Source organism: Leptinotarsa decemlineata, unplaced genomic scaffold (assembly GCF_025532065.1).
Source record: "Leptinotarsa decemlineata unplaced genomic scaffold, Ldec_3_MD MMD2_P_RNA_scaffold_5, whole genome shotgun sequence".
Lineage (NCBI taxonomy): Eukaryota > Metazoa > Arthropoda > Insecta > Coleoptera > Chrysomelidae > Leptinotarsa > Leptinotarsa decemlineata.
In genome coordinates, this window is record NW_027412532.1 from 6,219,283 (window position 1) to 6,234,865 (window position 15,583).

General features: G+C 33.3%; 1 protein-coding gene across 3 annotated transcripts in view; it reads right to left on the reverse strand.

Moving 5' to 3' along the window:
- Positions 1 to 1,064, reverse strand: part of LOC111510214 (uncharacterized) — a 35,290-nt gene extending 34,226 nt beyond the window's left edge. For all 3 annotated transcript variants that reach the window (XM_074169358.1, XM_074169356.1, XM_074169357.1), the window contains exons 1-2: positions 914 to 1,064; positions 739 to 856 (exon numbers count right to left, since the gene is read on the reverse strand). In XM_074169358.1, the coding sequence (XP_074025459.1) occupies positions 739 to 856; positions 914 to 962 (167 nt within the window). In that variant the 5' untranslated portion in view covers positions 963 to 1,064. The remainder of the gene's footprint in view (positions 1 to 738; positions 857 to 913) is intronic.
- Between the last annotated feature and the right edge of the window lie 14,519 nt (positions 1,065 to 15,583).

A 15,583-nucleotide genomic window follows, 5' to 3' on the forward strand; every position in this document is an offset into this window, starting at 1 on the left:
ATATAGAAAACATTCAATTGTTAGCATGTTGTTCAGTTTGATATATAATATCGCTAGACATACATGCGTGTTTCATAATTAATTTTTCATTTCTTTACTGAATGTTACGAATTTCTTTATTTGCTTAGTTTTTTCGGTACTGATGAATCTACTAATAGATTATGAAAATAATAATAATACATTGAACTTGATGGTGTTTGATTAACTAGGCCTGCTATTCAGTTCTGAGGATTCCGATGCACAAATTCATATCTTGAAATGCGATTTACAAATGACATTCAATGACGTTGTCCATTCATAAATCAGTTCAATTGACAATAAAACATACATGCGTGCTAGGAATCGCACATTAAAAGGTAAGACCTCGTTGATTCGTGATTCAACTTCTGAGAGTTGTCGTTCGTAAGGGGCCAACAGCGGGTTAACGAAAAAACAGATATTTTTCAACAGAATAGATTTCATCGTTTGAATAGGAATATCATCAGCCTGAATTATTTATTTGTTAAAACGTATTCTAGTCGTCGATAAAATAGCATATGGAATGCATTCGTTGAATTTGTGTGACAAATAGGCTCCCTACCATAATTTCTAGTGTTATAATATAGTTTTAATTTTTATACTATCTATTTTTGAGTGCATATCTACTGATATGAAAGCTCACTCATAAAATACTTACCAATTGGTGAAATTTCCAAGTATCAATGACTACTATTTTATCTATATTCACTATTTACTTACGAAATATATTTATTATCCGGAACTGAAATATTAATTTCCGAAAAATTGATAGGTTCTGGTATAGCATTCTGGATTTTCTTAATTAGTTCTTTCACTTCGTCCTCCACTGATGATTGTGCTTAAAAACGTATTCATTAATAGAAGCGGGAAAAAAAAGACAAGGATTCAGACTTACAATAATGCAGTGATAATATTAGCACGTATAGAAAAATATATTTATGCATTTTCGAATTCTGGAAGACGTCAGTGACAATTCGTTTGTGGACTGATAGATAATATTTATTGCTCTCCTATATTTATATTTTACTATCTTTTATCGATAAGAAGAAAGAATTGGTATGGCTTTTGTATTGATTGATCGATTTGTCACATCGTGTTGAGGTGGTATTAGTTTAAAGGTAATTTTTCAAGATTATTGTAACCATAGAATGCTAAAGAAAATATTTAGGTACCTACTGATCATGGTTATTACGGAATATATTAAAAATTTCATAAATTCCAAAATCTTTTTTGTATGAGTGAAATAGACTGAAGTAAATACACATTTTCTGGTATAATCTTCTGATCCAGTCACTATAGTTGATTTTTCGACTATTTGAAAAATACACAAGGTATTTATATACAGAAATAACTGAATTTAAAGTGTGTGTCATTTGCTTTAGACTTCACTTATATATGTATATACATGTATAATATACACATGTATATACATATATTAATTTTCTACAAAAAGTGTGGGTCGTTTGCTTCATACAACACGTATATATGTACACATGTATATACATACAGTGCTTTTCAGATAAAAGTATCCACCTTTAATAACTTTTGTAATACTGGTATTTAGGAAAAATCCAAAAACACGTCCATTTATGTTGGAAGGGGCAAGCAATATGGCTTATTTAAACTTACTGGAAAAGCCACCCCCTCACCCCTAGCATCATCCCTTTTTTTTTAAATTACTTCTCATATTTTTTATGTAAAATTTGGATACTCCTCTTTGAGCTGATTTCAAAAATGTATAATACTTGTAGGTTAAAGTGGTTAGTTTATGAGATAAACAATTTTTCTTTTAATAGCACAAATTTTACTTATTTTTTACTTTCACCTTATTTGCCTGTACTAAAATGGGTTGTACAGCAGTTCAAACTCTTTAATCTGTTTAACTGTGCTATTTATTCTACTTCAAAAATCCAAACAACAAAAAACTTTTTATTAAAGTTTGACATTGTCAACTAGAATTTGTAGCCATTTTTATAGTGTACTTTGATACATTATTTATTTTGTTTCGCTGAAATGGTTTACTCTTTGCAAGAAAGAATTGAAATTGTAGGTTTATACTACCAAAATAATAGTTGTGCAAGAGCTGCTGCTAGAATATTTAACGAATTACATGACGGAAGACATGCAACTCATAAGTATGTAATTCAACTGATGGAGAAATTTACCACAACAGGGTATGTTTTCAATAAAGTGCAGTGCATAAGCGAGAGGGACTCGTAAATAACGAAGCAATCCAAGTGGCAATTTTAGGGCAAGTCAGCTTAGAGGCTCAACAACCCCAATCGTTGTCAACAATAAGTAGAGCAATCGGTGTTTCATCTTCTACAGTTTTCCGAGTTCTACATAAATTCAAGTACCACCCATACAAAGTTAAGTTGGTGCACGAGTTTAATGAAGATGATTTTGATCGTCGTCTGGAGTTTTGCGAATCAATGACGCAATTTATCAATAACAATTCACAATTGTTAAACAATATTTGCTTTTCTGATGAATGCTCATTTTCATTAAACGGCTTAGTAAATAGGCATAATTGTAGATATTGGGCTGAAAGTGATCCACATATTATGCGTGAATTCCATACACAACATCCCCAAAAGTTAAACGTTTGGTGTGGTATCCTAGGTGACCACATTGTCGGTCCTTTCTTCATCAACGGAAATTTAAATGGTGAATCATATCTTGAGTTACTCAGGGAAGGGGTTGACCCACGTATTACAACAATAATAGAAAATGATGATAACCTTTCCGAAGATTTACTGGTATTTCAACAAGACGGAGCTACCCCACACTATGCTATGCCTGTCCGACAATTTTTAAACGAAACATTCCTCCCTCGTTGGATAGGTAGAAGAGGGCAGATGATGGAGTGGCCACCTAGGTCACCGGATTTAACACCCCTAGACTTCTTTTTATGGGGGGTATTTAAAAACAAAAGTTCATGCTACCCAACCAAAATCTCTGGATGATTTACGAGAGAGGATAGAAAATGAATGTCGACAATTAAATCCAGCCGTATTAGGCAATGTCAGAGAGGCATTTCAAAATAGATTATACCATTGTATGGAAGTGAATGGTACTCATTTTGAACACTTATTGTAACTTCATAATAAATAGCACAGTTAAAAAGATTAAAGAGTTTGAACTGTTGTACAACCCATTTTATTACAGGCAAATAAGGTGAAAGTAAAAAATAAGTAAAATGTGTGCTATTAAAAGAAAAATTGTTTATCTTATAAACTAACCACTTTAACCTACAAGTATTATACATTTTTGAAATCAGCTCAAAGAGGAGTATCCAAATTTTACATAAAAAATATGAGAAGTGATTAAAAAAAAAGGGATGATGCTAGGGGTGAGGGGGTGGCTTTTCCAGTAAGTTTAAATAAGCCATAATGCTTGCCCCTTCCAACATAAATTGACGTGTTTTTGGAATTTTTCCTAAATACCAGTATTACAAAAGTTATTAAAGGTGGATACTTTTATCTGAAAAGCACTGTATATTAATTTTCTACAAATATTTGAATTTATTATGGGTTTTCATTGATGAATTAACATTTTTGAATAGATTTTTTACTTATTATTTTCATTATCGGATACATCAGTGATTACTGTGGTTGTATGGTACGAGAAATAAGATACATACGTTTTCGAATGAAAATTAGGAAGCTATTTAGAGAAAACTGCATCGATTGTTTTTCCATGTCTTTGTGGTAGGCTCATTTCGGTTATCATTCATTTGTAGTTCTAATATATCTTGTAGAATGTTTAACAAGGGTTGTCCATATTTGGACGCAAAATCAACATTGAAGTGTGCTGCTAAAATTATTGGCAATATATGAAAGTTTTCTCATAGTTGCAAAAGGTCTGAAACCTTGTGTTTCACGCCCTGTTTAGATTTGAAGGAAGTCGATATTATTTGTGAACCGAAAAAATACACTCTGAATCTGACCAGTCTGACATTTTACCGGGATTCAATGCTTCATTATTGAATCTTCTAAACTAGCGGTTCTCATTTTTTTTATTTCGCAACCCCAACAAGTTGAAAAATTCTGACATAAGGGGGGTACCCCTTATGTCATAGAAAGACAAAGAAATAATTTAATTAAATCAAAAGACTACGTTAATGCTTTTTTTCTATTTTGGTACATTTATCTATTATACAGATCTACACTCTGTAAGGAGCCGCGAGTTTTCAAAGTAAATACGAGGTAAGTTGTTAAGGCTACGCGCAACTTAAGGTAGTACTATCGGTTTTAGAATTAGCGTGCAGAATTTAATGAAACTTGGCATATTGGTACATAATTATATCATAATTAACCAGTTGATTTTTTAGAAGCCTACAGAGAACTGGAAAAAAGTATAAATATTTAAATAAAATTACCTTTAACGTTGATCCTTATAGGAAATCACAGTTTTCATTTAATTTCACAAAACCGAGCGTTCAGTTTTCTATGAAAATGCTATCAATGGAAAAAAAAATTAATTGAATATTGTGTGTCAATAAAACTCCAGCTTCAGAGCTTGTAATGAGAGTAAATAATAAATAAATAAGAAAAAAGTGCTGTGTAACAGTGTTTACACGATATGATTTTAGAAAGTACTTGCGACTACGATATCGATTGCAAAAAATGTATCGCTATTTGTAGTGATGGCGCTAAACCTATGACTGCCAAAAATAGCGGACTCATTGCGAAATTAAAATCGATAATGCCAAACGTATCCTGGACACACTGTTTTCTTCATCGAAAGGCTCTAGCTGCTGAATAGTACCTTCTGATTTGAATGACGTGCTTAAGGAGGTAATAAAAATTGTGAATTCTATCAATTATCCGGTCAATTCAGACATTGGAAGGTATATAAATTTACAACAAGCTGCAAACGCGTGTAATTGTTCAAAACATAGTTAAAAATAAGATTTTAAAATTCCGAATGATTGCGATGCCTGGAAAAAAATTTCTGAGATACGACGAGTCAAAAAGTTGTAAAAGTTGGATTCGTCATGTAGAATATATATTTATGAAATTATTACAATGTGTTAAAACAACGATAAAAATAAAATAAATACATTATATGCATACGTTTCTATGCCACCTATGAGGTAGTGTACTTAGCGCGTTTTTTTTAACGTGGTTTCCTCAGTAGGCCTATTCCACATGTCTGTTGTGATTCTTGTATAATTCTTGCATGATAAAATATATTAGGAAGGGTTGGAAATTATAAAAGCGATTGAAATTAAAAATTTATTCATCTGAGTCATAACCTTCAAACACTTCTTCCTGTCGTTCTTCTTCTTGGTCTTCTTCTTGGTCTTCTTCTTGATCTTCTTCTTCTTCTTGATGTTCATCATGGGTGTAGGTAAACTGCGTCAAGATTGATGTATCGCATGTTTCCTCGTTGGTATCAAATGAATCCTCCACTATTGGTGATTCAGTATTAGAACATGACTGGCCTTGACAATGTGTACATGCTAGAGAACACACCATTACAACTTTTTTACAACCACATTTAGCGCTGCCTCCCTTTTTACAGTTGCAAAAAGTTGTGTTCAGCAGTTTTTCCGGCTCAGGTGGGAGTGAAGTCTGAATAACCAAGTCACACTTGAACTTGGTAATATACCCGGAAAAGATGTTGATGAGCAGTAACTGAGGTTGGAGGAAGACAAGCTCATTAAACCTGTTTCTTATTTTTAGTGTTTTCAGGTGTTTTTTTTCGGAGCTTTGTACATAGAAAGAAGAAATTGAATCCCGTTGGTGATAATTTCTTGTTGAGTCGAATTACTTTTTTTGAAAACTTCAGCACATTGAACTAAATCTTGTTTTTTAAACATTTTAAAGACTGTTGCTTTACCCCTCCTGTAAAATGCAGACGTCGTATCACAGCCAGTTATTGCGTGTAAAAATAGTACATAATTTTGACTCTTTGTATAAGTAGATACATTTTTTGACAAATTTTGAAAAAAATAGTTTTTTCAGGTGGAGTTCGAGCAGTAAGAAGTACCTACGAGTAAGTCTACATCTTCACCAACAACAATAGTTGTATTTGTCAAATAGAATTGCTCTATATTTTTACTTGAATTACAACTTCAGAGATGTATATTCGTGGCATACTTATGCATATAATGATGATTACAACTTTTACATGTGTTTGACTCGTCGTATCTCAGAAACGGTGGCTCTAAGAAAAAAAAGAATCGATACATTTTTTGTAGAGAATTTTATGATCTACAATTTTTATTTGGGGTTATTTTATGATAAAACTTACCGTTTTCCTGAAAATCACGAAAAACCAATTTTTTTTCGAAATTTTCGACCTTTGACCTCGAATACATTTTTTTCCAGGCATCGCAATCATTCCCACTTATGTTTCGCTTGCGTTTACGCAGTTATTTTTATCAAGTACTTTCTTGGTTTTTTTCTAATTTTGTCTTCAATCGAGGACCGCCTGCCCGGTACTGACGATGCCCAATAGGCTGAAACAGCTGTCTACCGGTTGGTCTTAAATTGAAATCAATATGGGAATGATCAAAAAGTACTTATCTATTTATTTTTTGATTTTCATGGGATTATTTTCCAGCAGCTTGACTGCATTAACCTTTCTAGATTTCATATCATTTCTAGAAACATGTAGATTTGTTTTCCGATGGCATTTCAGGTTAACTTCCAAAATTTCTGCTACCGCAGTTGTCGGTTTATTGGTCAAACCACCAACACTGACATCAAAACTTGGCAAGTTGACTTGGGTGTCACACCAATAGATGGTTCCACTTATGTTTCGCTTGCGTTTACGCAGCTATTTTCATCAAGTACTTTCTTGGTTTTTCTCATTTTGTCTTCAATCGAGGACCGCCTGCCCGGTACTGACGATGCCCAATAGGCTGAAACAGCTGTCTACCGGTGGCTCTTAAATTGAAATCAATATGGGAATGATCAAAAACTACTTATCTATTTATATATATATACATATATATATATATATATATATATATATATATATATATATATATATATATATATATATATATATATAATCCAACGACCTTCGTGGTATTAGCCAGGGTACCAGTTGTTTTCTGATAGGTGTCAGTCTTCAAGTACACCCCTCACTATATGTGAAAGCAAAATTCTGCTTTGTACGTTTTTTCTCTTGATTCAAAAACTCTCAACTATCAAGTTAGTCGTGAATGTAATGCCCGCTGCTTTCTAGAATAATATGCCGTTGAAACTAAAAAGTGATATCGACGAAACAAGCTTCTGGTGTATAGATTGTTAGCTAGTAAGAATATATTTGATAAATATGAATGTAATGTGAAAGAATAGTGTTAAACTCGTCTGAAATAATATTCTGATGCTCATGGATATTACAGACTTCGACTTAGTCTCAGTTGGGAATCTGGAAATAATATGATGTTAGTCGTTTCTTACGTCACTATCAAATCCTAAATTATTTATTTCAAGACAACAAACCACTTCAATATTGAATAAATTTTTGTCAGGGCGTCGAATTCAATTATTTTTATCGCTTATCAATTAATAAAGCGTGATAAGTTGATTGAATTGAAAAGCAAAATGTTCAACAATGAGGTCATTAGGCCATTGTTTATCGAGTAATTGTGCAGGTCCTATTTGGTATTGCAAATTGTTTCATGAAACAACAATAAAAGATGCTTTAATAACTTATTCAGTCTGTCATAACGGGTTATAACTATTTTTGAAACAATTTGAATCGCTGCGTTGAAATAGAATTGTTGATATTTGAGAGAGAACAATCATTAGTTGGAAGTCTAATTCTTGAGTCAATGGAAACTTTTTCTTATAGAAATTTACTTCATATTCCATTATTCGCTCTACATTGTCAAATTATTCTATTTTGACGTCACATCCTAGGAAACTGCCATCAAGTATGTGAAAATATTTTCCTTATTCGAGGAATTGGGCCAATCGAATATTCAGTTGGTTAGTTCCTTGTTTGAGGGCAAATGGGGCTATGGCAAATATATTGTTTGTCGTTCGCTTCAGCCTTGTTCGAAGGATGATACTCTGAAAAGAATTCGATTCTTAATTATGCAAAATCATCGACTTCTTATTGATACTGCTTAATATTTCATGGTATCATGAAAACCTGAAAAGTGTTTGTAGTGGTACAAAAAGGGAATATCATGGAATTTGGAAAAGGAAAAAAAGTGAAAAAATCAGAAATTCTGACAATTAAATGAAGTGCATCTGAAGCATATATAAAGAGACGGTCGCCAGAAATAACACCACAGATTCAATATTTGAAGGAAATCCAACATAAACACCCAATCAGTACAACGGATTTCTGTTGAATGTAATTTCGAAAATACTTGGAAAAATAGATAAGACCCAATTTTCATGTATATTTCGAATAATTCACAATCAATGTTTCTTCTGCCAGTCACTGAAGAAGAAATTGAGAATCTAGGATGGAAAATGAAAAACAAACACACGTGTGTAGATGACGAAATACCAGTAAGTGTGATGAAAATATGCAGAGATAATATTTCCAAAATAATTTGCTATATAATGAATAACTCATTCAAATATGGAAATTTTCCTGAAAAACTAAAACTAATTCTCATAACACCAATATAAAAAAAGAAGATTGTGATTTGTTTGAAAATTATAGGCCTATAAGTGTCTTGCCATCGTTTTCTAAACTTTTCGAGTGGCGATGTGTGATAGATTTAACTTCATGAAACATTGTAATCTCTTAAACCCAACTCAACAAGGATATACCAAAAGAAGATCAATTGACGCAGCAATCATACAGTTTACTGAAAACATTATGAAAATACCGAAATACTTCTTGGAATATTCTTAGACTTTTCTAAAGCCTATGACTGCCTTAATTACACGTATTTATTGAAAAAATTTGAAAAATATGGAATTAGAGGGACTTTATTGAAATGGTTTGAGTCATATTTATCAAATCGTCAACAAAAAATGAAAGTTAAAAAAATGGATAGATATTTGAGTCTGTTATCAGAAAAAATACTATAGGCATTTCACAGGGAAGTATAACAGATACTATTTGTAATTTTCATTAACGACATCTTATATATTTTGAATAACGAGGAGCCTACTATCACTAGTTATGTCGATGACACCAATTCACTAGTTCCTAGCTGCAACTATGGAAATTTAATTACTTAATCATCTCATTTAGTCGAAAAAACACAGCACTGTTAAAAAGTTAAAGTTAAAAAAAATGGACAGATATTTGAGTCTGTTATCGGGGAGAATACTATAGGCATTTCACAGGGAAGTGTAACAAATACTATTTGTAATTTTTAATAACGACATCTTATATATTTTAAATAACGAGGAGGCTACTATCACTAGTTATGTCGATGACACACATTCACTAGTTCCTAACTGCAACTATGGAAATTTAATTACTGAATCATCTCATTTAGTCGAAAAAACACAGCACTGGTTTTCTAAAAATGGCCTTAATCTTAACTCCGACAAAACCAAGGTAATTCTATTCAGAACCCTTCATCAAAGAATTGAGTCACCAACAACTGTTCATTTCGCAAATAATCAAATAAAAGTACAAACCTCAACAAACATTTTAGGTATATACATCAATGAGCATCTTCACTGGCATACCCACATTTTAAATTTAGAAAAAAAGTTTAAACAAATTTGCTACTGTGTGAGGATTATTAGTACTTATCTTAAAAAATGCAGCAAATTTTGAGTCTTCCACAAAATTTGGTATATTATTCTGGGGATTTTGTAGTGGTTTCTCTATTTATTTGGAATTCAAAAAAGGGTGATAAGAACTATGTTCAAATTGAAGTACCGCCGATTTTGTTGGGGCAAATTCAAGGATAATTATATAATGACAGTACATACACTGTTTATTTATGAATGTGTAATGTACTTATCCAAACGTGAAGATAAGTTCTTGAAAGCAGGATAAAATTATACTTACCGTTTGCGGAACGCATATATATGTTTCCCTATTCATACACTATAGAGTTTTTTTAATAAATTACCACAAAATATCAAATCCAGTAACAACCTTGAAAAAATTAAAAAATTACAAAATATGTGAAAGATTTCCTCATAGACTTGGAACCATATTCAATTCAGGAATATCTGAATATCATCCCAATTTGAAATCACTTCTAGATCCTCATTAAGATATGCTGCCGGTGAAGATGTGCCTCCACAGCCGATGTTCTGGAATCCAAATGAAAATGTGTTGTCGTCAGCAAAGTTGTATGTTGGATTCTTGTTTTTTTCGAATAAGTCGTTGACATACAATAAAAAGAGGGTTCAAGACATAATGGATTCCTGGGGAACACCAGTATTGATGGCAGTGTTGAGAGATATCCATCGATGATCACTTGCAGGAATCGTTTCTTCAGGATGGAGAGCCATACACAAAAATGATCCGTCAAGCCATAGCATCGAAGTTTGACCAGCAAATTCTCATGCCACACACTGTCAAACTCTCCATGTTTCTCGATTGGGTTTTTCCGAATATGAGTGACATACGTCGCTTGTTGATCTTTGTTCCCTAAAGCCATATTGACGACTGCTCAAGATGTTGAAGCCTTCCAAATATTCAAGGAGTTGGTGGTTTACGTCTATCTCTATGATGTTTGATATCACTGATGATTTGAGAATTATCAATCCACATTTCCAGTTACATTTGCAACACATCTCTACTACATTTACGAGAGTTGGGAGTGTTAATACTTCATTGATCATGTGTCCCACATTATCATATTCACGATGTAAATGCAACGAAATGCATCTGCTGGAATTTTGAAACACTTATCTCCTCCGTATACAATGTATTTTTTCTCAGCAGTTATTAGACTTTCGATTTTTGTTAAAGCTGAAGGTAGATAGACTGTATGTTTGGAAGGAAACATACAATGGATATGAATGTAGTTATAAAAAAGAGTAATAAACTCGTTGATTATCCATTTTTGAAGCTTAAGAATGTTTTAGTGTACAAAACTAGAATATGAATTTGTCTGTAGTATTCCTTTCAAGACAGCCGACACTTCAATATAATGCATTACGCATTTTCCATCACCTTGAAAAATTGATTGAATTGATAAACGAAATGTTCCAAAAATGAGGGCGTCAGATGATTATTTCTCAAGTAGTTTTGCAGGTCCTGACTGAGAACACACGTTTTTATGATAAATTTTTTTTAATTTCATGATTGAATCTGATAACACTACGTGAAGTTGTTGTGTATTGTTGATTTTTTTCATAAATGAACCCCAATTTATGTAAGATGATATAAGAGCCCCATTAAACCAGATAGCGCTTTTCACAAGAACATGCTTTCACGACTGAAGTCACGATTAGAGAGAACAAAATTCGGAATTATAGGTCGAGAAGGACTCATACTATCGAATGTATCGTCTTCTGCTGCGATAGACATCATTTACCACTGAAATTGTCTTGCAGCAGTAGCAGCGGTACTACAAGCTCTTTACGACCTCGGCATACTAGCCTGGATATTATTCCCCCAAATAGAATCCTATTACTCAAATGTTCCTCTGCAAGCTTATGCAGATGACCTTGTCATCCTGTGAAGGACCACGGAAAAATCAACCGCAGCAAAATTGTGATAGACCCCTTTACCAGGAAGAGAAATTTAGATGATTTAAATACACGGTCTTTCAATGATGAGGTTATTCCATTTGCAGCGTAGGTGACAAATCTAGGTATTTTCTTATTAGGAACAAAGCCAAAATGTCGGATTGTCCCTATTTCATTGGGGATCTTTTGTCTTGGACAGTTGTCCTCAGAGTTTGAACGCGTATCAATTTTGCCATCCGAACTGAAAGATCTCTTGAACAGCTCCCGTGAAAGTATTTATTGAAGAGAGACAAATCTCCAACCTTTCTTCGATGTTCGAGGCTATCAAGATTGCACGTCATGGATGGAATCCAGCAACTTCAGGGTATGTTTGGGGGTAGAGCTCCATACATGAGAACAATACTCTGAAGAAGGTCTAATCTGAGCTTTATGAAGCATCACAAGTTGCTGAGGTGTGTACAGTTTTCTGGTTCGGAACAGTGTTTCGAACTTTTGAGAAACAATCTTCGCAATTCCAGCGAAATGATTGTGCCAGGACATATTGGTGTCCATTTTAACTCCCAACAAACTTATTGAAGCAGAAAGCGGAATTGTCTGACCAGACATTATTATATCCGGTTCTGAGACATTTATTTTTTCAGAGAAAACCGATGCCTGGGTTATTGAGGCATTGGATTAACCTGGTTACTTTCACCCCAGTTCGAAATCACTTCTAGATCCTCATTAAGATATGCAACCTCCTGCTGCCGGTGAAGATGTGCCTCCGTAGTCAATGTCCTGGAATCCAAATGGAATTACGAGACAAGTGTGCTGTCGTCAGCAAAGCAATATATTGGATTCTTGTTTTTTTCCATTGAGTCGTTGATATACAATGAAGAGAGGGTGAGAGACAATATGGATCCTTGGGAAACACCAGCATTGTTAAAGTATTCGAGAGATATCCATCGATATTTTATTTCTTTTTTTTAGTTGTTTCAGGGATTTCAAATCATTTTATATAGTAGACAATGGAAGTCCGAACTAGTGAAATTCATCATGAAACATTGTCGATCACCTTCAAACCTCTAAATATTATTATTGCTGTTAATGGAATCAAAATTATTAGTATTTGAGAAATATGAAGGAAAACACCTTTACTTGTAGGTCTGAAAACCAAAAAGTAATACGTGGAAGTATGTGTAAGTAAGAGTTATCTAGATCCCGAGATACAAGGCCTAAGAGAGATGTATTATTGTTTGAATTTTTGAATAGATTGAACTCAGAGACATTTTTTTTGTTTGATCAGCTGATCACCAGAGAAAATTATTTTTTCTTCTCAACCCCAATTCAGACTATGATCTCTAGCTGAAATGAAGCAGAGAAATAGAAAAGGCATAACTCATAATCGATTTTTTTTTTTGGAACATTAAGTTATAATGCTGGGAAAGAACAGAGTAGAAAGATAGATTAGTCTGGGCCACAAAGTCCTTTTTTTGTAACTTCTGTCCAAAGGCACCGAAAATTATGATTCAGAGCTCATTCCATTCGGAATGACCTCTAGCGACTTTTTGGAAAATTTCAAGAGGAGTTCGGAAAAATTGCGAAAGGTAAAAACAATTTAGTAAAAAAGGGGGTTTGGTTTTTCGCAAATATCTCGGAAAATATGGAAAATATCTGAAATTTGAAAAAATATCCTTAAAGAGGAGGAAATTTACTAAAAACAGTTTCACTCCCGGAACTTTATCACTAATATTTATAATTTTAATTTAGAGGCGAAAATAAATCATTAAATATCATTATTAGAAAAAAATCACATACCTTTTAGATACTTGGCTGAATGAAAATCCATGGTAAACATTTTTTTGTGATTATTTTATTAGATATATTTTAGTTAATTAACTAATTTATACAAGTTTTAAATTTACATAAAAACTCTGATGATTTTTAAACTTGAAAACTCATATTTTGTTCACTTCTTTGAGCTTTTATTGAGTCTTTAAAAAAGATTCCTTTTGGAAAAATTAAAATTATGGTTTTCCACTTTGTTATTAACAATCAAAGACGTTAAAAAGTGAAATATTAAATTAAAGCAATGAAAAATTTTTTTTAATATTCAAATTTATTCGTATTCGTATCATTTAAAGTTACATGAAAATCATTTTTCATAATTTTTAGCTCTATTTAGCTAATTGTTGTGAATAAATGTATTGTTCATAAGATATTTGAAATTTTTTTGGGGGATTTTCATCAGTGATGAATATTATGATTTTTAAAAATAGAATCGTTTCTTAAAAAATTGTTTCTATTGTTAGAAGACGCATTTGTTGATTAACATTTTTTTCTGCTACTAAATATGATTATAAAGAAACAGTTTTTCTTTTGAAAATCATAATTTCTATTTCTCTTGGGTATTTTGAAAAATTCTTTTTTAACTTTTACTTTCTTTATTTATTTAATAAACAATTTGTTTTGAACAAATCAATTTTTACGATATATTTTTTTTAAATATTACAAAAAATAAAAACAACGTCAAACGCAAAAATAGAAAAATATCAAAAAAATTGTAAAAATCGAGACATTTTCTTACACAAAAAGTAACACATGGAACCTAAATAGAACCGTTCGATTTGTAATAAAAATGAGCTTCATCTTTGACAAATATGATGTTGGGAAACAATATTGGATCAAACACCTAACAGAAGTGTACTCCTCAGAAGTGTAATATACGCATATAATCTGCACATAAAATAAAGTTAGGATAGGAAATATTTTTGTTGTTGATAATAATTCTCACTTCCATCTACACCGGGTCATGTAGACTCATTTTTTTTCAGGATTAACCACATTTGGATTTGAAACGTGTGGGGGAGTACAGATTGGAAATTTATCACAGTGTCGTATGAAACCTGATGAAGTATTTCTTGATAAGAGTCCATTGAATTTTTTCTTTAGTTATCAAATCAGAAATAAATCACATATTAGTTCAATATAAATATACTCCACTGATTAAAAATACAGACACATGTGAACTGTTGTATACGAAAAGCATTGAAACGAATGTAATTTATTTGTAAGATCTGAGATTGGGATTAATACTGATAGTAGTGATTTTAGTATAGTTTTAGTTCTTACGAAGAGCCTCTGACAATGTTCTGAACGGTTTGTTCCACATTTTTGTCTTCATCCATAATTGTAAAGCAAAGTAGAAAACATTCTTGGCCTTCCATCAAGATTTTTTGAGGGAACAAGTAGATCCAGATGAATAGTACATCAGTGTTATCATTTTTCGAGTTTGAAGACCGTCAGAGGTTTATAAATCCTGAGTTAATCTCCGATGACTGGATATTACGGCTGTGTAAATTGTTGATAACATTCGTCGATCCTTTTCTACCTGCCGTCATCCAATCATCGGTTCTGTATCTGTAGAGTAGGGAGGGTGAGTATAGACCCACAGCACTTAGTCCACATGTGACCCATTGTACATCCTCCCGAGGAGTTGTCCTCCTAGGTCATCGTCCATCCTGTCCTTTCCAGGAAGGTGGCAGGTCACTAGGACACATCTCCTTCATATTGGCAGGTGTAGGCCAAGACTCGCCGAACACATACTCTCTTTGGCAACCTTGAGGTGTCTCACGGTGGCCTCCACGAAGGTTCTGGAAGGTGCAGCGACATTACAGTCATTGCGCGGTTTCTTCAACCTTCTTGGAGTTCCCTCCGTGGAGGTGCAGAAGTGAGGGAGCTTTCCTGCAGGAGCAGCTGGTCTCTTACCTTTATTCAAAGCGGAGCTCTTGGCGCCCGCCACAGCAAGTGTCCTTGCCTTGGAGGTGGAGTGGGGGAGAAGGAGGGTGCACTTATAGTTGCTGCCACTCCTGCCTCCTCCGCTCTCTTTCTCCTTTTGGCCTCGGCGCCGCAAATACGCTTACGCCTTGGCCTTTGTATTACATCACGAGGTGATCTGCTTTGTCCAGTCTCATTCCAAGGGGTAGATTGGG